At 39.8% G+C, this 27,706-nt stretch overlaps 1 protein-coding gene across 1 annotated transcript; it reads left to right on the top strand.

Moving 5' to 3' along the window:
- Window positions 1-448: 448 nt before the first annotated feature.
- RDH10 (retinol dehydrogenase 10) lies at window positions 449-26,769 on the top strand. Its single transcript, XM_054284867.1, has 6 exons — window positions 449-819; window positions 1,299-1,537; window positions 21,133-21,231; window positions 22,521-22,666; window positions 22,978-23,109; window positions 25,063-26,769. The coding sequence occupies exons 1-6, from the start codon at window positions 528-530 to the stop codon at window positions 25,184-25,186; spliced, it is 1,032 nt and encodes a 343-aa protein (XP_054140842.1). The 5' UTR covers window positions 449-527; the 3' UTR covers window positions 25,187-26,769.
- Window positions 26,770-27,706: the final 937 nt, after the last annotated feature.

Genomic DNA, 27,706 nt, shown 5'->3' with positions numbered 1-27,706 from the left:
CTTGTAGTCTGAGGGCGGGCTGGGGCGGGCTGGAGCCGCCGGGAACCGCCGGGACTCCCGCCCCGAGCGGCGCAAAGCACCGGCCGTCCCGTCCCCGTTCCCGTCGGGGACCTCCCCCGGCGGCGGGGCGGAGCGGGGCGGGGGCGGGGGGTCCCGGGAATGCGGGGCGGGATGGGCCGGCCCGGGGGAGGGGCTCGGCCGCCCGGTCCGCCCTATATAGAGGGGCCGAGCGAGCAAGATGTTCACTGCTAGTAGTGGGGCCGCGGGCGGGACGGGGCAGGACGGGGAGGTGGAGGGCAGGCAGGCGGGCAGCACCGCGTCCGGGCTCCGTCCTCAGCGTGTGTAACTGAGGCGGGGCGTGGGGCTGCGGGGGCGAGCGGCACGGAGCGGGGGAGCTCGGCGGCGGGACCCCCGTGAGCGGAGCCTCCCTCGGTGCCCGTGGCGGGCGGTCCCGGGCAGCGGCGGCTCCAGGTCGGGGAGCCGGGCGGCGAGCAGGCTCCGTGCCGCCGGCCCCGCGGTCCGCCAGCATGAACATCCTGCTGGAGTTCTTCGTGGTGACTTTCCGAGTGCTGTGGGCGTTCGTGCTGGCCGCGGCCAAGTGGCTGGTGCGGCCCAAAGAGAAAAGTGTGGCGGGGCAGGTGTGCCTGATCACCGGGGCGGGCAGCGGCCTGGGCCGCCTCTTCGCCCTCGAGTTCGCCCGGCGCCGGGCGCTTCTGGTGCTGTGGGACATCAACACGCAGAGCAACGAGGAGACGGCGGGCATGGTGCGGCACATCTACCGGGAGATGGCCGAGCAGGCGGCCGCTGCCGCCCCCGGAGGTAAGCGGCGGGGCTCCCCGCGCTGTCCCCGCCGCTCACCTGCCCGGCCCGGGGCAGAGCGAGCCGGGGCTGCGCGCCCGGCGGCTCCAGCCCGGAGCAGCGCTCACCTGCGGCCGGCCCTGAGAGCGGCTCCGCGCTGCAGACCGCCGGGCGCAGGGGTATCAGGCGCCCCGACAGCGCTTGTGCCAGCCAGAGCCGGCCCTGTGCCCGCAGCCGTGAGCGCAGACCTGCTTCGCGGAGCCTCGGACTCCGGCGGCTGCTTTAAAACCTGCGGCTTTTCCTAAAACACGTAGCAGTGATAGTAAATAGCTGACTCCTGGTGTACTGCAATGACACCAAAGTAAATGGAAGTTTTGGTGGTTTGAAATTGTATTTGCTGTTTCTGCTTGAGCTAATTGTTTGGATGTCAAAATATGAGCAAGAACTTTATTGCCCCCCCCGCCCCCCACTCCTTCTGTTCTCTTATCTGTGTTTTTTAGTGGCTGGAGATGGAGAGAAAGATGTGCTGCCCCATTGCAACTTGCAGGTTTACACGTACACCTGTGATGTGGGCAAAAGAGAGAATGTCTACTTGACAGCTGAGAGGGTCCGCAAGGAGGTTGGCGAGGTGTCTGTCCTGGTTAACAATGCTGGTGTGGTCTCCGGGCACCATCTTCTGGAGTGTCCTGATGAGCTTATTGAGAGGACCATGATGGTTAACTGTCACGCACACTTCTGGGTAACTATGAGCTCCTTTCTACTGTCCTTTTTGGTAATTAATTTTGGGAAATGAACTGCTGTTGCAGAACTCCCGTCTCCTTGAGGTTTGCACTTGTTCTTTTTCACTTGTAGGATCACTGCTTTGGGTATTTCTTGTTTTGAACTGACTGTTCTGTATAACAGGAATGCTGGTATTAAGATTGTTAACAAATCATTTTAAATCAGCTGCATCCTCGTAGAATCCAGAGTTCTAAGTCTTGTGGTCATTTCTGTAGCTTTGGGTATTAAATCCTTTACAAGCAATAATCTCAGAATCTCCTTAAAGGTTGTTACTGCTAATGAATGGCTTCTTTCCTCACATACTCTTCTGCCAGCACATTACCAACTTTAATATACTGTTTTAATGATCATTACAATAGCAGACTTGCACATTTTGGGGAAAAATCTTTAAAACCCCTTGAAAATGTTGTTTGAATTGCCTTGGAGGCAAATTGTTTCTTTTGAAGGCTGGGAGGAAAGGCAAAAAAGATTTCTCAAGAAATCAAGCCAGAACACTTTTTCAGGAATTCTGTGTATTTATCCTCATAGCTTTCTCTGGAGGCTGCTTGTAGAAGTAAGAAAATCTTAGCTGTGGTTTCTGGGATGGTATTGTCTCCACAACTAGCAGGTGCTAATTAAGGAGAACAAGTATGTGGTCTTACTCTTTTTGTCCATCTAAACCTTGTTTTCCCATGTGGTTTATTTTTAGACCCATAGTGGTGTGGAGTTACATAAATTGGAGTGTTGAAGGAGGGCATGATGCACACTTGGGTTAGCATTAGCTGTCAGACTGAGACCATTGTTAGTATTAAAACTGTTCTTTGATTCCTCAAATAAGGTTATGAAATACACTTGCATAACAATGAAAGGATTAGGCAATCTGAAATATACTTTGACTTAAGGTAAGATCAGTCAAACAAGGTTTTTCATAATACAATTTTATAAAGTGCCTCATCTTCAAAACTTAGAAGGCCCTCACAAGCTAACTTTTTAACATGGAAATGAAATGCTGTTTCATAACCCTAAAGGAGCCCCTTCAAATCTGCACTGTGAAACACTTAATGGCAGAGCAGTCTCTTTCCGATGTATTGTAAAGCTTGCAGAGAGTGCACAGGAGATAGTATGTTTAGAAGCTCTTTTAAAGTCTCAAAGTATATATTTTAAAGCAATCTGAGAGGTTCTGAGAATGCTGATGTGACTTCTTCTAATTAAGAGTTCTGTGTGTTCCCCTTAATGAAAGTTAAATTGGTGCTTAAGCCAATAGAGATGTGTAGTAGATTTAATGACTGTTATTGATGTGGCTTAAATGTTGAATTGACAGTTTCCAAGAACTCTAAATTATGACATCACCATGAGTTAAAATATGGGAGGATCCTAAATTCTCCAGCTGTTCTTCCTTCAGGCCTAAGTCATACACTTATAAATAACAGTTTCAGAGACTTTTTTAAAGCACTCTGTGTGTTCTGAGTCTCTTACAGTAATAGAAAACTAAACTTAGATTCTAGTATTGCTATGATTGGGTTTCCATAACAGTTCCATTCATCTAGCTCTAAATGTTAGTGTAAAGGGGCTTTAAAAAAAAAATTCCAAGAAGGTATAGCTATGTCTGGACTGCGGAACTTGAGATTTTGGCTTAAGTTTTAAAGGAGTAGTCAACACCCTTTAGATTTAATTGAGGATCTGTTCATATGTAAACTTCCTGTAGATTCTGTGTCCTGCTTTGCTTTTCTTTTTTTTCTCTGTTGGCAAAACTCTTTTCCTTGTATTCCCCTTCATGGTCCCAGAAAAGATTGGCTGGACCAATAATGGGTGGACTTCTGTTCAAAGTAATACTACTTAATTCATAAGATATCATCTGAATCAGCTGATTTGAAGCCAACTTTTTTGATGCAAGTCAATGCTGACTTAAATAGAACAATGTGTCTAGATGTGTGAAGTCTTATACAGCTAGTCTTTTCCGTGTCAGCTGAACTGGTGGTCCAAAAGCAAAGCTAATACTCTGGAGCATTATGTAGGCTTTTAAGTATTCTTACAGGGTGTTTAGTCCAAAAAACTGTAAATGGATTTTGTAAAGACATGGATCTTGCATGTAATATTGCTTCAGTAGTTAAGTGTCTGTACTTTCTAGGGTTTGGGTGTTTGTCTGATTTTTTTTTTTTTTTTTAATGTGGTTTGCTGGAAATTCTTTTTCATCCCTTGATTATTAATCAAGCCTTGATGTGTTTCTACATAAAAACTGAAAATAAGGCTCTCGTACTGTCCCTTGAAACATTTGGCATCAGATTAATTGCCTGTTCTCCATGCAGAATGCAGGTGATCTGATCTTGCTTTTATGCAAGCAGCTACCATCAGAAGGCTGCCCAACTTCTGCAGTAGGCAGTGACATAAAAATCTGTCACCGTTTTGCTGCTGTGACTCCAACTGGGTTGTACACCATATCACAAACTGGCAGCCCAGAGAGCCTTAGCAGCATGCAACAGCCTAAACAGATGCTTTCCATTTTGCTGACATGCATGATTTGTGTAATCCTTCCTATGAGTGTTCTATATAAAAATGTCACCACTGCATCATGTAGCAATTTCCACAGCATAAAATCCACTGCAGTATTAAAAACCTGTTATTTCATGCTGTGATAACTTGAATGCTTCTGATATTGAAAACATCGGGACAAAATCCATTCTTGGTTTGAAATAAGCCAGCTTTGGTTTACTATAATTTGCAGATGCATAAAATTGTAGTAGGAGTGTAACACTATCTTTCCTGCCACTCTATTGCAAGAATAATAACTTACTTGGCTGCACTTGTCAATTATTAGAGCTGAATTTCTACAGACTAGAAACTTTCTTTCTATGATGTGTCAGGATGCAAATTTCAAAAATGCTGTCACAATATATACCTTGAAGCTCTTACTAAATCAGATTTTAGTAAATATAGGAATTGGACTTTTTTCTTGTAGTTTTACAATAAAGCTTAAGTCTCAAAAATACTGTGGTTTAGAGAACGGCACCATATCAAAACTCCTAATTTTGGGACAATTTGAGAGTCTTGTACCTACTGTAACACTTCTTCTGGAAAAATAATCTATTGCTGGATAAGTAAATATTAATATTGGGCATCACTATAATACCTGGGCAATCCTTCTAGTGTTGGTCATGGGGGAAGGGCCAGTGCAGGGTGATGAGCAGGTTCTGAAATTCTGTGACGTGAAGATCCTCCTGTACAACAGATCTTCAGTATTCAGCTCTAAGAGATCAGTGATCTGTGTTTCCCTGTCATGGGGATACTCCAAATATTTCAGCTTAAAGCTTTTCTCCTAGAGTTCTCTTCAACTTACCATAAGGGGGAAGCAAAAGCATTCTGCTCCAGCTCTGTCATATTAAAAAAAAAAAAATCCATATAGAGAGTGACTAAGGCCCAGAGTTTAAAGGCTTGTGTACTGCTTTCTTAGTCTGGGTTGTGTTTTTTCATTTATTTACAGCTGCTTGATTTTTTGAAGATATGCTGTCATCTCTGTAGGAACTGAAGTAATTTTCAGATGGTCTGACATTGGTGGGGGGAGATAAATACTGATTAGAGAGGGAAACAGTACTAAGGTGTTTAGGGCATTCATGAAAACCTCTAAAATTTAAATATACCTTGGAAAGATGGTTAATGCAGAGTTAGTAAATCAAATACCCATTAATGCAGCTGCTGTACTTATCAGTCTCATTAGACTCGCAGGATTGCTAAAGCCTTGGAGGGGCTATAGTTATCTATAATGTATCAGTATTTATCTATTGTTGTCTTCTCTTCAAGCACCCTGGTGTTAAATAAAGCTCACTTATGCCTATAGTTTGTTTAGTTCAAATACAGAAGTATTACACATAGTGTGGACACAATCTTCTATGGAAGAAAATGCAGCTTATGATATTTGGGTCTATACCCTGCTAAGTCTTTTGGCCTCTTGGCATGATTTTTAGTTCTTGCTATCAAATTTAGGATTCTAGCACTGATGGTCAAATATAGACAGAATATTCCACTAACAGGCCACCCAGCTATATTTAGTATTTCAGATGAGTGAAGTTAGCTTAATTTTTTTTTTTTTTTAATGATGTACCCCAAGATGCTCAAGTTCACTTACAAAGTTTAATCTATGTGTTCTTGTTTCATTGAAAAATGAGCCGGATCAAGTTGAAGCAAAACATTTTTATGTGATCCAAAAAGTATCATCAAAACTAGCTCTTCCCTTGCTCAATTATTCCAACTCCATGCCACCAGTAAATTACCCTGGACCGCACATGTGTTTCATATACTGTGGTAGCATGCTGGGTAGTGAGTATGAAGGAAAAAGCAATCATACTCTTAGCTATGGAAATAGCCGTATTAGTCATACTTAAAACTTATAAGTGCTTTGGTATGGTTCTGCTGTTCATCTGTTTCTGGGTTCATTTCTCAAAAAAAGAGGGGGAATCTATCAAATGAGAAAATACTATCTTCCAGATGCAGGCCCTAGAAAACTACACTTTCCCATTTTATAAAGCAGTGTACTTAGCACAAGTTTTGGAAAATAAAAGGGTGTATATATATTTCTGGAGTTAAAATGGGCACAGTGCTGTTGGTTCAGAACTTTCCTCATGGGTTTGCTTTATGGTCTACGAGGACTAGCATTGTGTCAAGCACAGTTGTCAGTTACCATCATGCAGTCTTTAATTTTAGATCTTGTATCTTGCAATTTTTGTATATCTGTATCTTAGCTTTGTAATCATGTTTTAGGTATAGTGATCAGTTAAAAAGCATTAATTTTTTTTTTTTTAAGTTTTCTTTTTTGATGCAGACACCAACCCAGACCCTTTAATTAGGTGCCTGTATGTTTGAGCTTTGACCATAGCACCACTCTTACACCAGTTTCAGAATAGTAATGGAAGAGGATAAAAATGAATCTTTTGGCAATGTACTCATCTGAAGAGCCAACACACATAACTGAGTGTGTAGGGATGGGGTGCTAGGTAGGTCTTAGTCTTATGCAAAACGCCTCTTCATTTGCCTTGTGTGGGAATCATGAGTTTGAGCATCTATAATTGGGATTCCACAGTGCTGCCCACCAAACTGTAGTTGTTCCACGTTTTTCTCAGCTCTATTCCCTTAGGGCTATTGAGTCTGTTCTGTCCTGGTTCTTCATTGTCTACTGTATCTTGATGATAAATAAGTAGTTACATATCGAGGAGTGTGAAGAGAATAAATTACAGCACTCTTGGTTAGTTAGCAACACTCAGGGCTGTGGGAAAATCATATTGAAGATTTTTTGAATGTGTTACAACACCAGCCTTCCTACATATACTTTCTGTGCTAGAGCATCTTTCTTGTGTGATGGAGAATGCTGACTTTTTGTTCAAATGACAGCTGAATTTGTGCAATTCCCTTCCCTCTCACCGATGATGTACAGTGCTTGATTTTCATTCCAGTCAGTTAACAGCTCTAAAATGACCTTCCATAATGTTTTCCTTGAACTGCTTCAGTTACACCTAAGCTTTTGTGACAGCTTCTCTCAGACATACTTTGGAATTTAATTTACTGCACCATTTGAAAGGTGCACGGATCTTAGAGTCTCAAGAAACAGAAAATAGAGATTCTCAAATTGTGACCCATGGAGTATTTGTTGCCTATAGATTGGTGTCCAAGATGGTAGCACAAGGTGTGATCAGCCATTTACTTCCATTCACTAAACTGTATAAAAATACAGTGAAAATCATAATGCTTCATAGAAAGCCGTTGTGAAAGTTCACTTAAGGAAAGGGAAAGTTGTCCTGAAGAGACCATGCCAAGACTACTTGAAACATATCTGAAGTATTAATAATTAAGTGACTTGCAATTCTACATCCATCTAATATGAAGCTGGAGTTGCAGTATAGTATAGAGGTAAGACACTTGGGAAAATCTCACTCTTTGGTGTCCTGTGACTTTTTCTGAGGCTTGGAGACTTGTCAGCAAACTGTGTGAGTGTTTTCAGGATTGCTAATCTTCTCTGAAGGCATGGTCCTAGATGAGTGATCAGTGTGATGGTTATATTCCTCCTTCTTATGGAACACAGTAGGTCAGCTGAATAAGCAAAAACCTCTGACCTGGCTTTGGTCTGCAATTATGCAGTTACTTGTGAAGGATGTGGGGAGACAGGAAAACCTTGAATGTGACAATGGTCTTTGCCAGTGTGGTGCCTAACCTTGTTACAAGTGGAGAGAGCAGCTCTTCAATGTTTCAGTGAAATACTCATCTAAAAGGCCATGTGTCTGCCTTTCTTGTCCTGTAGAGGTTAGGAGGGCAATGGAGTTTAAAGTTCTGTATTCTTCCATCTACGGGTAACATCCACCTTTATTTTATGAAAACTGGCTAAGTTAATTTTGTGTCATTATGTTATTAACTTTCTGTAATAACCAAGTGACTGTAGCAGAATTGGAGAAGACAGCTGTGTTCGTGTGCTCAGTGGTGGGGATAAGCAATCCCAATTATGATGCAGCTAAGTGTCCTGCTAACCCTGCCTAAGACCTTTCTTAACTGATCTGTGTGGGTAAGCAATCCTTTTTCATAGCTCTCAGTGTCATCAATTACTCCGACTAGACAGGCTGAGGAAAGATGAATGTTATGTTTTCTAGCACCATCTCTGTCATTTTAGCACGGCACTTCTTAAATCTTTTCTACTTTTATCCTTATCAGCTGTGAACTATTACTCTCTCCCAATGCTTCTCATGCTTTGATTTTTCTTCCGGAGTTTTTTTTGTGGGGAGGAAAGGATTTTGTTATGGACTCTAGTACTAAATCTTTCCACAATTCTCTGTATGTAAAAACCAGTGCCTCACTCACTTGATAAGCCTTGCTCCCTTTGACCTTTGAGGTTTCTGGCTATTGACACTGATGGTAAAACTGAGTTACTGATACCTCTCTGTCTTCTGTGAAAAATGGCAGATGTCCTTCTGCAAAGGCAAGCTGAAGCTGATTTGCATGTGATGCTATTTGCTTCTACCTGTGGTCTTAGACTTCATCTGCTAAAAATTAGTGTCTTTCAAAATGCAGTTACAGTATAGGTGAGTAGGCATAGACTTTGAGATTCATAGAATGTTAGGGGTTGAGAGTTTAGTTTGAAAGCAGATATGTCACAAATGGGGGGAGATTTACATCTGTGCTTACACTTTTGAATGAACACTCTGTTCTTGTAAATAATTATATTAGTAAAATGATTTATATGTCAGTCAAATTAGCACTTGACTTGAGTGAGTTATCACAACTGGGATGGGAGGGCATGGTAGGCCAAGATGTGCTGGAACAGCTGTGGAGCTGAGGTGACTACCTTAGTGTGAGCCTTTTGAAATTCAAGTTTGTTTGGCTGTTGAATTCTGCACCTAAATGTGCCCTGGTGCTGGTTGCTTCTGCCATCTGTTTGAACTTGTGTGACAGCTTCTCAAGCACTCCCCTTTTCAGCATTGTTTTGAAAAAGCTCACAAGTGTGTGTTTAAAAGTAACTTGTCCAAAAGTCCTGTTGATCTAGGATGAAACTACAAGACAGCTTTGTGGTGGCAGTCTGTCTTGTGGGACCATCCCTTGAATCTGTATCTTACCTTGCACTAGTTTTTATATTCAGCTGCTGTTAGGGTGAGCTGGTTCAGCTCACTAACTTGTCTGCAGGGCAGGGAGGAAAGCTGCTAATTTTCTTGCCCAAGTTGATTCATTTTTCTGTTTGAAGGCTGGAATCACCTCATCAGCATTTCAGACTTGGAGTAGCCAATGTGTGGGAGAAACAGTGAAGAGGAATAGGATAAAACCACCTAGCTGAAAACCTGCAGCTCTGTGGTTTTATTCAATGAGCCTCTGTGATTATCCTAGTGAAACCTCATCCTTAGATTTATTTTTTTTTTTGAGTAAGATTTACATCCTCTGAATAATTAAGTAGTCATAAATGATTCCAGGACATAACAAATCCTCCTCTGGCATAACAGTCTGAATATAATGATTTGACTTCAAAAGAAATGGCAGTATTTTAATTACAACTGTTAAAAACCCTTAGATAAAGGTAGGCTAGTTTTCTGTACATCAGGTAATGTTGTGTTAACAGCTTTAGCTTGTTTACCTTGAAACAATACTATGATTGCTGTGATCTCTGTGCCTACTGCACTGTTTGACTTCTCTGGAAATCAGTTTTACTAACACAGAATGTGGAAAAAAAGCCCAGGCTGGAGCCATGTTTCAGCTTGTGGGAAATAAGCATAGTTTCCACAGACATGCAAAGGAAGTATTTCTCTCTCTGAAGACTCACCCCCTAAGTGAGTGAGTAGTTTGCTGATGTTTGTTTAAAATGCCTGTGCAAGCAAAATCTTTGAAAATTGCATTAGTTGCTGGTTTAGTCACTATATTAGCTGGAGTCTTTTGATCATTTTATCCTTTGTTGGCTTATGAAGCAAAAAATTTACCTGCTGAGACTATTTATTTTCTGTACACCCTTTTGTGGAAGGGTGGGGAGAAGTGTGAAACATAAACACCTGGATTTGTAAAACCTAAAAGCTTCATGCATTTTAGAAATGTTACTTCTTGTTCAGTGAGTTACTTTGTAGGAAGTCATAGTCTTTTAGGGTCTTACTGTTTCCTGAAGAAACACTGAAGTTAAATCTGTAGTTAAATTTCATCTTCCCTAGTTTTCTGTTACCACTAAGACTGCTATGTAGAAAGAGAAACTTTCCTTCTAGTCTTGTTCCTCTTATGAGATATTCAGTTGTAGCATAATCACTTTCCTTGTTATGAAGGAAATTATTCAAAACAATGACTTGGGCAGGATGAGTAAAGTGACTCAGCTTTCATCTGCCTGCAAGTACTCTAGGAATTGCATTGTTACAGAGGTACTGGCCTTAAGGTATCTATAAAATATGGCAGTCACTTTCTGCTTAGCCACTTCTTAAAAAGCCTGCTACATAAATCATAAAACATGAATGATGACTTCATATTTTCCGTAAGTGGTTCTGACAGTACTGTTCTCTAGTAATGTTTTGGAAACCTGTAGACTAAAATATCAAGCTTTACTAAATTGTCCAGAAGATGACTAAGCTTATGGCAAGCTGGAGAAAAACGTGGATTTAAAAGTTGGATTCTGTTCTTGTTCACTGAACAAAATATTCTGAGCTCTTATCTAATAGCTTTTTCTAAAATGAATTTGTTATGTGGATTTTTCGCAGACTCATAGGGGCATGTTTTCATTTTTGTCAAGATTATCAAATAGCTGGCAATAAATAACCGCTCTCCAAATGGTTGGACATTTGCTGCAAGCCTGTGCTAATGAAGGTGAGGAACTAATGTGTTTGTTACACTAATGTCAACATAGCTCTGAAACGCTACAAATCCTTTGACACAGCCATTTGTCAGTATATAAACAAAGCAGAATTTCTAGTGACTTGACTTCAGCAGGGCTTAAGCCACCTTTTGTGGAAGGGAGTAGGCAAGTGTTAACTTCCTGTTTTACTTGAGTAGAAAACTCGAAAGTAATTTCAAATTTGACATTTCAATAAACCTATTTTTAGGTTATCTTTACTGATAGATCAGCCTGTGGAAGAATACAAGGTTGGTGCTGCTGCCTACTCAGACTGTAATTTAAATTCCTGAATTTGCAGGAGTGTATCTGTGCTGTCACAGCCACATTGGAGCTCTTTGTTAGTCATGGCTCTGTAGAAAGCTGAAATACTGACCTGGAAGATTTGAGCAGAAGGATTCACTTTCTAAGATGCATCTTACTTTTCAGTGGCTGCCAACTGTGTAATACTTCATTTAAATGAATAGTAATTGTGGTTGGATAGCTATGATAGTCTGAGAGTAGAATGAGATTAATATTTATGAAGAATAAATATTAGCTTGTTTAATAAAATGCCTTTGACCAGGAGGGAAGAGGCCAGCTTTTTGCAAGTGAGTACTTTGAAACCTTTGGTTCTTGTGCTCAGTTATGCCCTAAATATGTGCTGTCTGGAGAAGTCTGCAGGTATACATTTGTTCCACTCTGGTCTAGACTTGCTTGTTTTATGTGTAAGGTGGATTAAACATATAGCTGGGCCTCCAATGGCTCTCTTACTATGCCATCTTATCTCTATTATTCAGTCTCATCTTCTAGATTACTTTACAACAAACGTCATTGGCAATTTAGGTTTTGCACTTTTACATGGCTTAGGCAGAGATGCTCTTTTTCACTGTTCATTGCTAGCTGTCAAGAATCCAGTATGTTTGGATTGGTCTGACCAAGCTTTAAAACCATTAAAATTCAAAGTGCAAAAAATTGTTTGTGAGGGCTCAGAATGTCCTAAGGAAGCTGGCATGGTAGTGTAGTTACTGGAGGACTTCTGGTAGCCAGGGGGACATAATTAGTTTTTGAAAACAGTATGGAACATGTATGTGCTGAACTTGGCTGAAGTATGTTTTTTACTCAAGAAATTCATCTGGGTGCTCTGCACTGCTTCATTGGGCCCTCCCTCCAGCAGAAGGGGCTTGTGACCAAAGGAGAAGGAGAAATTGAAGTAGAACAGACACTGTTTCAGATCAGGATAATTTATTACAGGCAAGAAGTGTTGTCAGAGAGATACAGGAGAGACGTAGCAGAGGAGTTGGCATTCTTTCCAGTTAGTTAAGATTCTGCATGGATAAACTTGCAGTTAAGACAGTGATGAAGAGTGCAAGGTCTCTGCTGGCTTCTGAACTTCTTCCTCTGTGAGAGAAAGAGGGAATGGGCTGTTGAACAGGGAATTAGTGTACTTAAGTGGAGAGTCACAGAATGGCTGAGGTGGGAAGTGGCCTCTGAGGGTCATCAGGTCCACCTCCCCTGCTCCAGCTGGGCCACCCAGAGCCAGTTGCCCAGGCTTGTGCCCAAACACTCTTCTGATTCCTCCAAGGATGGAGATTTTCACCATCTCTCTCAGCAACCAGTGAGAATGTGCTTTGTTTCTCATAGCTGTATGAAATCAAAGACTTGCAGACTCTGGAGGGAAGAAGTCCAAATATGTAATCAGTGACTGAAGTGTACTGCTGCATACATTGGAAGCACTTACACATCAGCCAAGCCATATCAGCAAGGTGGATATGGACAAGTTGGTGTGCATTTATGGTTTTGTGTAGGTACAAGCATGTCCTTTAAAGCCAACTAGATGTTTGTGCAAAAATGACTGGTGACATATAGACATTAGAAAGATTGGACACTTTGCAGGACAGGCCTGGCATCTGAGAATGGAAATCTTTTAAAAAAGCAGATAAATCTAAAATCTCCTAGAAAAAAAAATACAGAAGTTCTTGGGAGCAGAAAGGTGAAAACTGATACCAATTAACATAAAGGCTCTGAATTCCATTGCTCTGAATTCCATACCACTATTCCATAGTGATAGCAAGAGTGGTTCGGCTTGAATACCTAAATTTCTTCATGCCCAGAAACGATATATAGTAGTGACTCCTAAACAGATGTGAAAAGTGTTCTTTAGGAGAAATTAGGGCTACTTTTGCCTGTGTTCTATGTACCTAAACCCCTGCTCTAGATTATGGTGCCCAAAAAAATCTAGTTTGATGCAGTGGTGGGGGATGCAGAAAAACTTTACTGAAGAGACCTTGAAGTCTGATTAGTAACAGAGCTCTATAAAGCTTACAGTGACACATTTTCCACCTTGGTGCTCAAGAGGCAAGTTTCTGAAGTCAGAATTGTCTACCTTAGGTAGTGTTCTTGAGTACTTAACCCACACTTTAGATGAGAGGGAGAGCAAAGCTGTTTTCTGCTCCAGTATGGGGTAAGATCACAGGAAATTAAGTCCTTATAAGGAAGGAGGGAGGACAATGTAGTGATGTGACAAGGCAACAGTAATAAAAGCTTCTGTTGCAATGTCCTTCCCTAAGCATTTTTCATATCCTTCTCTCTGTAGACACAGCCTTTTTCAACTAAGCCGTGCTAACAAACTATACAAAAGACAATTTAGTCAGGCAATGTTCAGTTGCCCTAGGCAGAGCATAATTAGTTCTAGTAGTAAAGAGTGGAAATCAATGATTAATGTTTGAGAGATAACTAGTGGTATTAGTTTCCTGTGTGCTTTTTTTTTAATAGCATTACTTATCTTATCTTTACTGTCTACCCATTGTAAACAGGTTTGTGGCACTAAGTTCTGATTGAGGAAACTATTTAATTCAGTTTCAGCTTTTGTCTGATTAAACTCAACATGAGTTAGCTCCATGTAAAAGAGAAACCACTATGATAACTAAACTCTTCATAGGATAAGTGGTAACTATTGGCTTTGAAGACTGGAGAAATTCTGGAACTGAACCCTAAACAATACAAATGCTAAACAATGTAGTAACGTAAATGTGGGCTGTAGCATAGTTATTCTTCTGCAAATGGTGTGACAGATGCTTATTTCTACTAACAAACTCACTCACAAACTTCCCTAAATAGGATTTAACCTTGTTTTGTACAACTTTAATGCTTCTCAGCTGATTTGATATGTCTGTTGAGAAATGGGGGATTTTGTGTATGTGCATTGGTCATGAGGGTAGAGAAAATTACTTCCATAAATCAATAATAAATTATAAACCAAGTGAATCAAGTAATAGCTTATGTTTTTACTAATCTAAGGCTTCATACTTCAATGCAGTATTTCATGCAGAGTTGGGAGAGAAGTATGCCTATTTCTCAGTAAATTAAAAAAAGCTTTAAATGAATTGATGTTTCTTTTTCATTTGTGACTTAACGTCTTGAGGGTATTTCTTTTATTACCTTCACTTCTTAAACTGAGTAGATTTATCCCTGTCTACTAATGTAGGCTATCCAAGGTATTGGGGAGTGTATGTGTGGCTTTGCTTCCATGCAACTCATCATCATTACAGACTTTTGTTTAAGTCTGTCATGTTCTTTCGTGGGCTCCTGGTTGCACAGCAATTGTAGCATTATTACTGTGCATGTATGTTAAGCATTAACTGCTGGTGCAGTTCAATATTAAAGGAATCCCCGTGGCCCCAAAACAGTGGGTTTTTATGTGAAGGACAAATAAAGCTTCAGTGAGAACTTAAAGATTGTGTTGCCTGCTAGGAGATAAATAACAAAGGGACTTGTTTTGAGATGAAATATTGGAAGGTCTAGCTTTTTTGTTCTGAATGCAGGGCCTGTGCAAGGCACACTTGAGGACAATCTGTGAATAGTTTCCTATTTTGCTTTTAACACAAAAACTCCTGATCCTTTTTGCTTCAAAAAGATCTGGGTAGTCCTATTAAAAAATTCAGAGAAATGTGACTTTATTTTTTAATTCATTACTTTAGGAAGACTGTGTAATTCTGACCTATAGTTCATTATCGTTTCTTGTGAATAGAAACCAAAGAACAGAAATCATTCTAATTTCCACAGCTATTCAAATATTTACTTAGAGACAGTGGCTAATTATCCAGAAGGGGCCCAGCAGTTCTTGAAAACAGTCAGTAGAGACATCTGAGGTCCTTTAATGTACAGCTTTGGTCCCTTGTGTTAGCAAGGTCAACAGTAGTTGTAGACTTCTGTCTGCCTGCTGTATTCAGCCTGTTACTGTCAGAGCCACATCCTTTGTATTGTGTGGTCTCTAGTCTTCAACTCACTACTTGGTATTTTCATGTAGTCATAGTGCAGTTACCATTCCCATTTTAAGCTAACATTTCAGAGATGCTTGTAGAAGGATAATTCAGGAAGGATGTGAAGGCTATATGGGAAAAGTAATTGAGATGATCATACAAATGACAAGTGATTATTCTCAGTTCTCTTTGGAACCAAATAAAAAAGCTAGAAGGAAAGTAAATGGTTAAAGACAGGCTTGCAACTTCATACTTTGCTGCATGAGAATGCATTTTGGATATTACATGCCTAACTTTGATAAGTCCTCCTATGAAAGAGTTCTAGGGTATATTTTCAAGGCCTTTTCTTAAACCATTTGATGATGACTTCCCCTGTAATCCTGTAAGCGAGGTTCTAGCCTGTGTTTATAAACTGTATGTGAAGTGGCAGTCTTCTGAAAGGAGCTGGGCTATATGACTGTAGCTGAAAATAACTTTAGTGTGTTAACTGATAAGCTTACCTTGGGGGTTTTCTGCCTTTCAGGCACTTTCCTTTCCCTTTCAACATATATAGTGGTGCATTAGTGCAATACCACATAGTTTGGACAAACCTACTTACAGGTAGGACTGCAGAAAAATTAGAAGTGCTCTTTTGTTGGACCTTGGTGCACTTCTCAATTACTGGAATGGAACAAGGAGCTGGGGCATGTGGAAATCTGTTTGGTTCTAGGGTGGAGTGGCCACATGCTGTCCTGCACAAGAGTAAGAGAACTTGCAATGCTGTGCTGTAGGCTGTGAAGAAGAATGGGAAGAAAAGAAGACTGTATGTCCATTCTGAAGGAGAAGGAGAATATAACATGTATTTTAGATTAAAAACTTTTCTTGTCACTGTTAAACTAACAAATTAGCAAATGTGGGGCAGCAGGCTGCTATGGTCTCTGGTACCTTAGTTCCTAGAGATATCTGAATGTGAGTCCTTGCCTAACCACACCCATTTTGCTTCTTGGATTTGCCTGAATAGTTTTTAATATGAAGATGAGACAATACGTTTACCCAAAAGTGCACTCATTTGTGCTGTTAGGCAGTTGCTCTGGCCATCAGGAATAGCTGTGGCTTGGGAGAAAATGCTTTCTCTGTTATACCAGTACACCACTGTTGTGTATAACTAGTGATGTGAAAACTCACCTCCTTTGATATTCAAAAGAATGACCATGCTCCGTACCTGAAGGAACTGTATGGAAAATGAGCTTTGTCATAGACTTTGGCATAAAGATACTTCAACCTTACAGTAATACAGCTTGTTTATGCCATTAAAATAGTTTAGAAAGGCTGTTGAGAGAAGGCAGAAAGTATGAAGAAATGTACTGTATTGAAAAAGAGAAACCTAAAGGACCTTATGTGTTGGTACCTGTTTGTTTCTTTCTTTGCTATAAAGGCAACTCTCTAAACATGAGGCAGCACATACTTTTCTACTTTGGTGTGCTTTCTGCATTCAGAATCCATTGTTTTGAGCTGCATACAGCTAACATTGTTTTCTGTGGATGCTTGCTTTCTTCTTTAAAAATAATTAATCCAAAATTTAATTAAAAAAATCACTTTCCCAAACACAGTATTTCTTCATATTCACATTTGCTGTATTTAGACTAATTTGTCTTGACATTGCAGCTGTGCTGCTCTTTGTGTTTCACAATCTTTGGAGTTTTGTTTCATTAAGAATGGAACTAAAGAATTTGGGGAAGGGGAGGGAAGAAGTGCTAGACTGTTAGAAGTTAATTTGCCGTAAACCAAAATGTTGAGAACAGATTACGAAAGCTATGAAGTGACATGTAAATGCTTGTTCAGTTTCACACTTGTGAGAAATAAGTCATTTAAGCTGTGTGCACATGAAATAGAAGTTTGGTTACAGCTACTGGGAATAGTTTGGTCTTATTGACCAAAAAAAAGCATAGAGGAACATGCTCACAAGATTAGAAATTGATCTCTAGGTTCCAAAAAACTTAAAGGCTGAGCTAGTTTGAAAAACTAGCTCTACTCTGTTCACAACAGCTTTATACATTCTGTCTCTCCTACCTAGTTTCTATCTATCTAAAGTATACTGCAGGTTAGAAAATTCATGTTCCCACTATGCTTTTGGGGTTTGCTTTTTGATTTTGGCTTTTGTTGGGATTTTTTTCCCCTTAAAAAAAGAAAAAGGTAATTTTGGGTGAAGATGCTTAACTTGCATTTCTCAATGTTGAACACTTGCATAACTTCCCTGACTGTTCGCCCTGATGCATCACAATTCCTTTCATCCTCTATATTGTACTTACTGGTTTCTCCTCAGTGTTGAGAACTGTGGTGTGTTTGTCATGAATAAATGACCCAGCTCTGACTTTAAATACTTCTATGTTTTGGTTAAATGTCTTCCTGTGCAGCTGTGAGAGGTAAAACTGAAGCTTTGAGGATCAAACCAGAAGGCAGATAGTACAATTAAACCACTTGACTTGATTTGAATTATTTTGGGGACCTGGTTCATGACCTCTAATGCCATGGACAAAACCCATCTTTTGCTTGGTGTCTTCTAATTTTTTTTTTAATGGAGGATTAGCATGTCCATGCATCACCTCAGAAGACTAATGTGGTCTGTGTACCTGTTCAGACAAACTCCAGATGGGAAGGCCACCCAGGAGGCATCTTGCCCGAAACCAGTCAAACTCTTAACTAGTTTGTCAGCAGCACAACAAGCACACAGAAGACTTCAGGTCTGGCAGGCAGATGTAGTTGAAGCTGAAAGAAACTAGAAACAAGAAACTAGGCTGATCTGGTTTATGTAACGGGTAGAAAAACTGGGAATCAGAGTATGGAGGAAGCTGCTTTGATCAAGGACGTGTGTGGTGCCAGAAGCTCAGTAAGAACACTGATTTATTTAGGGATTGCTTATACTACGAAAGAATAACTTCACTTTGGGATTGTTTTTCCCAGCGAGAGGAGGCTGGGAGGAGCAGTGGGCAAGCATTTACTCTGAGCCTGGAAATGCATCCCCCGGTAGGGTGTGTCTGCCTCTGACAGTGCTTGTTTTCAAGTGCTGACTCCCAGCTGCTGCAGATGGCTGGAGGATGGCAGCAGTCGAGATAGCATAACTATTATACATAGAAAACTTAGCAGTCCACTATCAGCATCTCTAACATCCATTTACTGGAGATGCTGATAGTGGACTGCTAAGTTTTCTATGTATAATAGTTATGCTATCTTTACAGACTCCCTCAGCTTCAGATTTTAAGTGGATTTTTGGGATAATGTGCCATGACAAAGTATAGGGCTTGATCTGAACAGGCTGTCTCAGAACACTGAGGTCCCATGCAAAGATTTCCATGCATTTCTAATTATCTTTAAAGCAGAGGAGCTGTGGGTTTTTTCCAATTGAGCCATTAATGGCTTTTAAGAGGTGACTTAGGGGAAGTGGCTGTAGTTCTGCTGCTGGGACTTGTTCAAGTCTGCACTTGAGATGCTGAAGACGTCACCCAAAAGTGTCCTCAACAGCTGTATTTTTCATGTGCCAATTTCATCTGGTTGAAAATGGATTACTCTAGCCACAAGCTCTGAAAACTCAATTTTTATAATCATTATGCTTTGATGTAGTATAGCATAGTTGAATGGGCTTTCTGAAATTTACTAGTCTGGTTATTTTGCATATTTATATATATATATATATATATATACATATATGACTTTGAAAATTCTCTTCCTTAGCCAAGCTAAACATAGACACTTAAAGACACATAGTTCACCATATTAAAAACAACAGAAAAAAAGGAGAAGAAAAAGCAGGGCCATAGCAAAGATAATAGCATGGTGCACTTGTCTGTTCATCTCTTGGAAGACAATACTGACTCATGCCTTGAAAGTAGTAGAAAAAAAATCTGTCACTACTTCTTTCTCTTCTTTCTCTACCCCAAGACAAGCTTCAAGGCCCCTTTTCTGTAGTTGCTGTGGTTTGCAGCCAGAGCTTCAGTCTGCATTATCAAGCTTTCTGGCAATGTGAGGTGGCAATCAGTCATTCCAATGTGATGTGGACAGATAGCTGAGACATAAGTGGAAAGTGCTGATGGAGCTGACAAATGTTGGGGAGTGGAGTAAATGGTTTAGCAGGACTGAGCTGGGAGCGTGGATGTGGTGCAGGGATAGCACAGAGGATCAGGGCTGGCATACACACTGTTGGTGTTGCAGTGTGCAGGGCAGGCTGCAAATAAAGAGCACTCTGTAAAACTTCAGTGCTGTCCAAGCAAAGCCTCTTTTTCGGGTGGCCATGCCCGATGATGACTCGGCTTTGTTGCCATGCAACATGGGAAGAGAGGCTGAAACTTTGTGTGCCTGGCACAGATTAGTTTAACAGCAAACTGAATTCTTGTCAGAGGCTCTGTGTAAGAGGTTTAGAGATCCCTGCCATGAGGAAAGAAACAAACACAAGGCAGCTTACTCTCAGATTATTTTTTTATAATTAGCTTTGTTATGTAGTTATGACAGAATCTAGGAGTTGTATGAATCAACAGTAGAAAAGGCAAGGAGTCAGGAGGTCTGTTAATCTTCTATCATCTGCCAGCTGTCCAGTGAAAACACTCTTTTGTGTGGTGTTAGGAGGTCTGGATTAGTCATTTAACACCTGCAGGCAAAAATGTTGTACAAGAACATGTGAAAATCATTAGAGCAAAACTGTCCTGACGTCTCTGATTGGAAAATGCAGACAGCATAAGAATGGAATTAGATGGATTCAGCTGTAGTTTGCATGTCTTTTTAAGAATGCAGCTGAAAAGGCTCAGACCAACAATTAAGCAAGTAGGAAATACTTAAGGGGCATTTGCATTCTCTGAGTTTGGATAAAAATTACATGGGAAGAGTTGGTTTTTGGGAGTATAAAGCATTCATGGTATTGAGTGAGTTGGAATAAATTAGTAGCTCTGTCACTAATAGATTAACATATTAACTAGGCATGTTTGTGATTAAAAAGCATTGTCTGAAGTTCTTGGGCAATTTAGAAGTGATCTCATATAGTACACTGACACCCTAAAAGCTGAAGTACATCATAACTACACATACCATTTTACTGCTTCATTGATTTTTGTTGTAAATATGGTGCCCTGCTTAATAATTATTTTTAATGGGGAAGTGTTGAGTCAGCTTCAGAAAAGAGATGACAAAGAGAGGTATTCTGGTAGGGGTGATCTTCCAGCAAGTACCTTCAATGTGTGTTGCTTAAAACTTAATTTTTTTAAAGGGGTTAACTCTGACTCAGGTTTTTAAACAGAAACAAACTTTGTTATTATCAAAGTATAAAAATTGGAGGTTAAAATTAAAGTTTCATCTTAAGACTTGCTTTGAGTTTATTTTATTTTTAAACTTTTAAGGAATTAGTAACACAAATGTATATCTTGTCTTTTTAGCTATAGCAGTGCTATAGATACTAATAAAGATGGGAAGTAATTTAAACTAGCAGATGTTGGCTCTATTGTAGGTAAAAAGTAACAACAGCAAAAACTCCACCTGTAGTGTTTCTTTTAATATACCGGTCCTAAGGCAATAAGTTACTTGGATAAAATTAGCAATATCTAACTTAAAAAACGCTGTCAATAATTAGAACTGATAATTGGTACCGGTCTCAGAGATGTGCTGGATGGTGTAATTAAACACTTTGCATTTCATTTTCTGTCTTTTAAAAAATGTGGCTTCCATTTTAAGGTCAAATTATCTCCTTCTGATAACTAATCTCTTCTGGTAAAATAAACATGTCTGAGCTCAATTGATCCTTTAACCTTAGGATTTCTGCAGGTATAATCCTTGCTACCTTGCTGTCTGAATTCACAAACAAGCTGTAGGTTTTCTGTTAGCATTTTTGACAAACTCAAGTTCAAAACCTGTAAAATGATTGTATTTCTATATTCTTGATAATAAACTGAGAGTTTCTGAGAACTCATTGCTAATGTAACTTGTTCATGAAGTGGGGTTTTTTTTCTTATGTTGCTTATGTGTACTTTGTTTTTTGTTGTTTTCTTTTTGTAGACCACTAAAGCATTCCTTCCCAAGATGCTGGAAATGAACCATGGACACATTGTGACAGTTGCAAGTTCCTTGGGGCTATTCAGTACTGCTGGAGTGGAGGTTTGTTAGACTCTAATGAACAAAAAATTTGGCACTTTTTGCCAAAGATAAGTTATTTAAATATTATCAGCTAGAGGAAGTAAGGTCAAATCTTCAAAGATATTTGGAGATTATGGTGCTGAGTACCATATCAACACATGGCTCCCTGTGAGTGGGCAGGCATTGCATTCATTTACTTGGATGGTGGAGTTGGCGCTGAGAGCAAAATCCTAGGATGGCTGGAGCTTTCAGAATGCCAGGTTATCTTTGAATTACCTGATTAATTTAGGAGCTTGAAAGGAGCCATTTAGCCTATTCCTGTCAAGATATTCAGTGCTAAGCTTGAAGCCAAAGGCAAGGACTTTCAAAAGTAACATTTCTTGTTTCTGTGGGGAGATGACTGCAAAAGTTCTAGAATGTATGGCTCACCTGGTTCACTAGCAGGTGTTTGAAACTCCAGTTTGTGAGACTTGTCTGGTGCATAAAAATAAGTTAGGATTACAGGTTGTCATTTTTTAAAGTCATTAGTACAAATCCAAGTGTGAACAAAAAGCATTCAGTTAGTGAAAATTAATTAGGCTGTCTAAAACAATAATAGTCTTATTACCCCATAAGTGTAGGCTTCTTTGCATACAGGTAAGGCTCAATCCAGAACCTTAAAATGCAGTGTTTCATAACCTAAATGAAGGAAGATGGTGTAACTTTGGGCTTTTTAGAGTGTTTACTGTCTTGAGAAAGTTACAAGGAATTTCCTAAACTGAGTGTGACCACCAACAGAGATGGACACATCCAACTGAAAACACACTAAGTTCAGCAACAATAAAAAGTTATTGCATAGACAGCAGTAGTGGTTTTGTGCATCTCATGGAAAAACTCAAATCTTGGCTGCATCTTCTGTTGAAACTAACCTTAAAAGTAACACTTTTAAGATTTTTACACCTATGCCCTGCCAACTCTTCAAGCTTTTTCAAATCTGGCCCAAGGTAGTATTAGGTATCTCAGTCCTTTCTTGCAGCATTTATTATTAAGCAAACTGGTAACTGGAGTAACTTGTCATGTGAGCCTGCCTGATTCAAAGACTTGAATCCAAGGTAATATCCTCCTACATTCAGCTTTCCTGCTTTCAGGATTCTGTGCTAATTACCTCAAAAGTAAAGTGATAAATGAGTTGATGTGGTGCTCTATTCAGTGGGCGTCTTTTTGTTGTTGCTTTGAAAATCTGTGCAGAATCACCTCAGGTATGCTGGCTTTGAACATCATTCATATCTGTCCCTTTTTTTTTTTTCCTGCTTCGTTCCTTGCCAACACAGGATTATTGTGCTAGCAAATTTGGAGCTGTAGGCTTCCATGAGTCTTTGAGCCATGAATTGAAGGCTGCTGAAAAGGATGGAATCAAAACTACTTTAGTCTGCCCTTATCTTGTAGATACAGGAATGTTTAGAGGGTGCAGGATCAGGTGAGTAGAATTCTCCTTCTGCTCTGTGCTTGTAGTGCCATAAAAGTATTTAAAGGTAACTCAAGTGTTGCCATAAAAATATTCAATATTATATGTGCTTTAGTATATGTTAGTGTTAGACTCAAAAAGAGACTTTCTGAATTCACTGTTTTCTGTCCTTTTGTACACAGACAATGCAAGTTTTGAGCTATAGTCTTTGTAACTTAACAGTGAATATAAACAAGTTCCAAAGAAATTGAGTTAATCAACTGTTCACTGGGGTCTGTGGTCCTTTGGGTATCATATTAATCTGTCCTAATCAAATGTTCCAGAAAAGAAATTGAGCCTTTCCTTCCACCCTTGAAACCTGAATACTGTGTGAAACAGGCTATGAGAGCCATCCTTACAGACCAGCCAATGATCTGCACACCTCGCCTCATGTACATGGTCACCTTCATGAAAAGGTAAGAACTGAAGTGCCAGTTATTTGGCAATGCAATCCACAGAATACATGAGTATGTCCAGTTTCATGATACAAACACTCTCCCACCCACACAGGCCATAGGTGCCATTTTACTGGAATTCATAAGTCTCTGTTGGCTTGCAAGCTTGTAGGTTGCTTGCTTGGGAAGCTTCATTTTACCAAGGTCCTGTGTATCTATGCATCTTTGTCTTAACCTTCTTGCATCTTCCATCCTCCTTGGATTCCTATTTTCTTTTTAACAGACTATTAATTCCACTCTTTGAATTCTTCTCTAGGAATGGGGAATGAGGCAGCTCTCAGCAGAGGAATCCCTAGCTGCTTGTTTCTATAACAAGTGTGTGAGGAGGCCCTTCCTGCCTGCAGATTCTTCAGAACTTGCACAGATATAGTAGATAAACTGAAAATTGGTACTTTCAACACTAATTTTCAGAGTCTTAAGTTTGGCAAAAGGTCTATTTAAAGGAATTACTTCTTTCATTCGAACACACTGCAGTTTTAGAATGAAAACTGTTTTAATCTGTAACCAGGCTAACATTTCAGTGATGCCAGATAATGCAGGAGCTTCTTCAATTCCTCTGATATAACATCACTTGAATTCTAGTTTATGGAGAACAGCTTCACAGGCATCTGTGTTTTGTTTTAAATCTGTAGTGTGTGGGAGGAACATATAAAATATAGCATTGTATTATTTTCTCTCTGCAAGTGATGGTTGAAACTGAGCACCTTGGTGTTTTTTATTCCACTTACAAGGTGGTTATTCTCCTCTGGCTCAAGTGTCTCTTGGTGGACAGGGTCACCAAAAAATAGAGGTATATTAATTGCTCACCTCTTTCCTGGAAGAGAGATGTATGTGTCTATTCTGACACCAAATGAAGGCCACTGTCAGTATATTTAAGAACTAACTCCTTCACCCAGAAGCTCAGAGGGTGCTTCAGTACTTCCTGCACAGGCGATGCCTTACGGCAGCAGCAGCCACATCAAAAGCCCTTTGGGTTTTCTTGGTTCAACACTTCAGCTTCCAACAGGGAGATCAAAGCTTCTGCATAATCTGTGCCCCCAGGCAGCAGCCTTTAGATCAAAGGCCCTCCAGTCACTGCACAAGCAGTGCTGCTGGCACTGGAGACACCTGTACCAGTGACATCTACTTCTTGGTGCTTCAGTGGTCATCACTCCTAATGGCTGGAACTGTACTGCTTGCCACTGGGCAAGTGCCTGCTGCTATTCCCAGGGCCTGAGGAATCCCAGTTTATTCTTTCACTAGAGCCCCTGAGTATTACACTTGAAATAAAAACAATATTTTGTTCATGTGGGAACAAGGGGAGGATCTGTAGCCAGGTATCCATCACATAATCACCTCTTGGAATTTTATCTGGAGGGGGGGAAGGAAATTGCTGTCTTTACTTTGGACCTTTCTTCTTGAGGATGGATGATTGAGTTTAGAATATAAATCAAGGTTGTTAGACATCTGGTGATCAAAGAATGGCATTAACTAACACTAATCCCACATTAAAGAATATCTTCGATGTCTGATGACCTCTGCTGATGTGGCTTTTAGCAGATGCCTTGCTTTTACCAGGCCTTCTGTGATGCCCTTGCCCCCCTATCCCCCCTGCCCCTCTTCTTTAAAACAAACTATCACACTTGTGAAGAAACAGGAAAATCTGGTCTAAGATGGAAGCATGTGAATAAACAGCTTCTTTCTCCTTTCTACTTGCCTTTATGATTGGGACTCTAGAATTCTAGTTCTCTCTGAAAGTATCCCTGTGAAATAAAAATCCCTTAAGTCTTTTAAGAAGAATCTCCAATAGGTATTATATTGTTTTTAAGGAGAACAAGTACATAGTTTGTGTAAACGCATGTACTTAAAACTGCATGTAAGCAGAGGTTTTGTCTTATGCTGTCTTCTAACAAATCTATAACCTCTTTTTTCCAGTATTCTGCCATTTGAAGCTGTGGTATGCATGTATCGATTTTTGGGAGCAGACAAGTGTATGTATCCTTTCATCGCTCAACGGAAACAGGCTACAAACAACAATGAAGCAAAAAATGGAATCTAACACTTTTGGATGGACTAACATTTATAGGTGAATGCAATAATGTTACATGACTGAATTGCAAAGTGCACTTGCATCTAACAGATGCAAATGTCAACATCTTACTGTGGCATTCTCTTGGGTCCTAAACCTGTGTATTGAACTCTAAAAATCAATGGATTTTTATATACTGTAAATAAAACTGACTAGAGTACTTGGGAAATGTGATAGGTAACTCAAATGAATTTACAATGTAGCTGCCACCATTGTCCTTTAGAATATCACTGTATGTACAGTAAACTAGTCATACTACTTGTTGTAGGGATGCACTGTGTGATATCTCTTCCTTAGTCTGCTAAGGCTTCTAAGAGCTGTCTCCAGCCAGAAGATGGAATGCTTCAGAAGTGGTTTGACTTTCCTTACGTTACTTAGGAAGGGAGGGAAGTCTTGCAATTTAAGCTACTGCTCATGATCTTATAGCAAATTCAAGGACAATTTCTGAATGCATCTCTTCACTCGTTCACCCATGTTCTCTAAAGGACACATGGCCAAATTGTGGTGTAATTCTCTTTTGTTGCAACTGTGTGTGTTCTATTTAAACAAAGATGAAAAGAAATTTGTAAATCTCTGCCGATTCAAAGGCAAATGAATGTCTTACATACTGTCAAAGCAAACTTGTACTGGGCATCTGGTTTTTTTTAGGAATGCAGTCAGTGATTTCATTTGACTTTTTTTCCAAGTTGACTTCATTTGAAATATGCTCTGTTCCATTTCCCTCTATATGTCAGAGTCCAATTTACTATTATGGACTACATGTTTCATTTCTTCTTCCTCATTCTTACTTCTGACAGAGTTCCCCCACCCCCCCCCAAGGAAACTGTTGTGTTGAATTCTCTAACTGGACTTGTGCCTAAAAGACAAAGCAACTCAGCTGAGATACAAACTGTTTATGTAAGTGCTGGTCATATGCCAATTATTAGCAAAGGAAAAATAGAATAATGCCTGATGCAACTCTACATTCAGAATATGAAAGGGTGTAAAGATTTTTTTTGAGTTGTACTCATGTTGTAGAACAGCAAATGACATTTTTACAGTATTTTTTGTAAAGCGAACAATTTTGTGCCTTGAATTTGGTAATCTGTATTAGTGAAGCATTGTAAAAGTGAAATTCTACCTCTGTATCTTAATGTATACCATCCACTTGTAAACTACTATCAGAAAAATTGTGATAACTTTTTTTAGAATGTCTTGTTAAATAGTGACCAATGCCTGTGGTTATTAAAGTGAGCCACCTTTTCCTTAAAATGGTGATTGGAATGTTTCCTTTAAAGACTGAGCTAACACAAACTACTTGTTCCACAACTCTTTGGTGTCAACACAGATCAAATATTTATGGCTCAACTCCTGTATCCACTTCGTCAGCTACATGGTTTTTACAGTGTAATCTTCTGAAGGCTATCAGTAGGTACTGTGAAATTGAGCTTCTGACAATTTTGTCTTCCAAACTCACTAATGAAGTAGGTGGTTCAAGAGGTTATGAAGAGTATTAATTTTGATGTTCTATAGAGCTGCTTTCAGGTCTTGAAAAAATGATCTGGTGTGGATGCAGTTTCAGTGAGTTAAAAAGTAAATGTAGTTTCAGTACAGTTGTAGCTGTTACTGTAGTTATATACATAGCACACATAAAAAAAATTGGTATCTGTGTCAAGAACAGTGTTGTTAACTAACTCTATTTAGAAACTAATTGAAAGTAGAAGAAAATATTTACATTAACCCTTACTCCAAATTCCATGCTCTTTCTCAAAAGTCATTAGAAGATTTCCCCAGGGCCAAATTACCTCCCATATTCTTACAGCACAGTCACTAAAAGCAAGTAAAACAAATTTATTCTATTGCATAGCATCATTGTATTGCACTTTTGTTTTCTAAGACGTCTCAATCTCTGCTGCTCTGTCAGACTAAGAAGCAACTTTTAAAGTCTGATGTATTGATACTTGACACTAACTAGCCTGACAGAAAAGGAAAAATAAGCTGACCACCAATACCAAGGTGTTCTATAGAGCATTTTGCCAATTTACATTGTTTACTTAAAAAGCAAGTTTCAAGGCCTGCAGAGTTTTACTTTATTATTGGATGTATGATCATCCTGATTTCTCTAAATTTGCTACCTTTTCTCTCAGTTCTTCAGCTGTGTGGCTGGGGGTGGCTTGTGGCTGTTGCTCTCTGTGAGCATGTTTCTAAAACTCATTCTCTAAACTTTTCATCTTCTATTCAAAAGTCAGTGATACACATAGAGAAAGGGAATACCAGATGCCTTGTAGATCTAATGAGAGTTGCTTGGGGGGAGAATCTTTGAGTCTCTGTAGTGCTTGTCTTGCAGAGTGGGAGACTGAGCCTAAATTTAATTCAAGCCTCCAAAAGAATTCAGCTTGTTAGTTTTTCTGATACACATGAGCTGTTTTGGAAATAATCCCAAAACTCCTGTCACCTCTAGTCGTACCTTAAAAAAAATCATGTAAAGAAGTCAATCTCAGCTCTCCATGA

Source organism: Melozone crissalis, unplaced genomic scaffold (assembly GCF_028551555.1).
Source record: "Melozone crissalis strain CALT ecotype California unplaced genomic scaffold, PUWL_Pcris_2 ptg000042l_1, whole genome shotgun sequence".
Classification (NCBI taxonomy): Eukaryota; Metazoa; Chordata; class Aves; order Passeriformes; family Passerellidae; genus Melozone; species Melozone crissalis.
This window is presented reverse-complemented; position numbering and strand designations above follow the sequence as displayed.

Excerpts from the sequence above, each read along its gene's own strand:
- RDH10 (XM_054284867.1), top strand. The coding sequence starts at position 528 with ATGAACATCCTGCTGGAGTTCTTCGTGGTGACTTTCCGAGTGCTGTGG. Across the intron at positions 1,538-21,132 it reads ACTGTCACGCACACTTCTGG|ACCACTAAAGCATTCCTTCC; the intron begins GTAACTATGAGC and ends TTCTTTTTGTAG. Across the intron at positions 21,232-22,520 it reads TCAGTACTGCTGGAGTGGAG|GATTATTGTGCTAGCAAATT; the intron begins GTTTGTTAGACT and ends TTGCCAACACAG.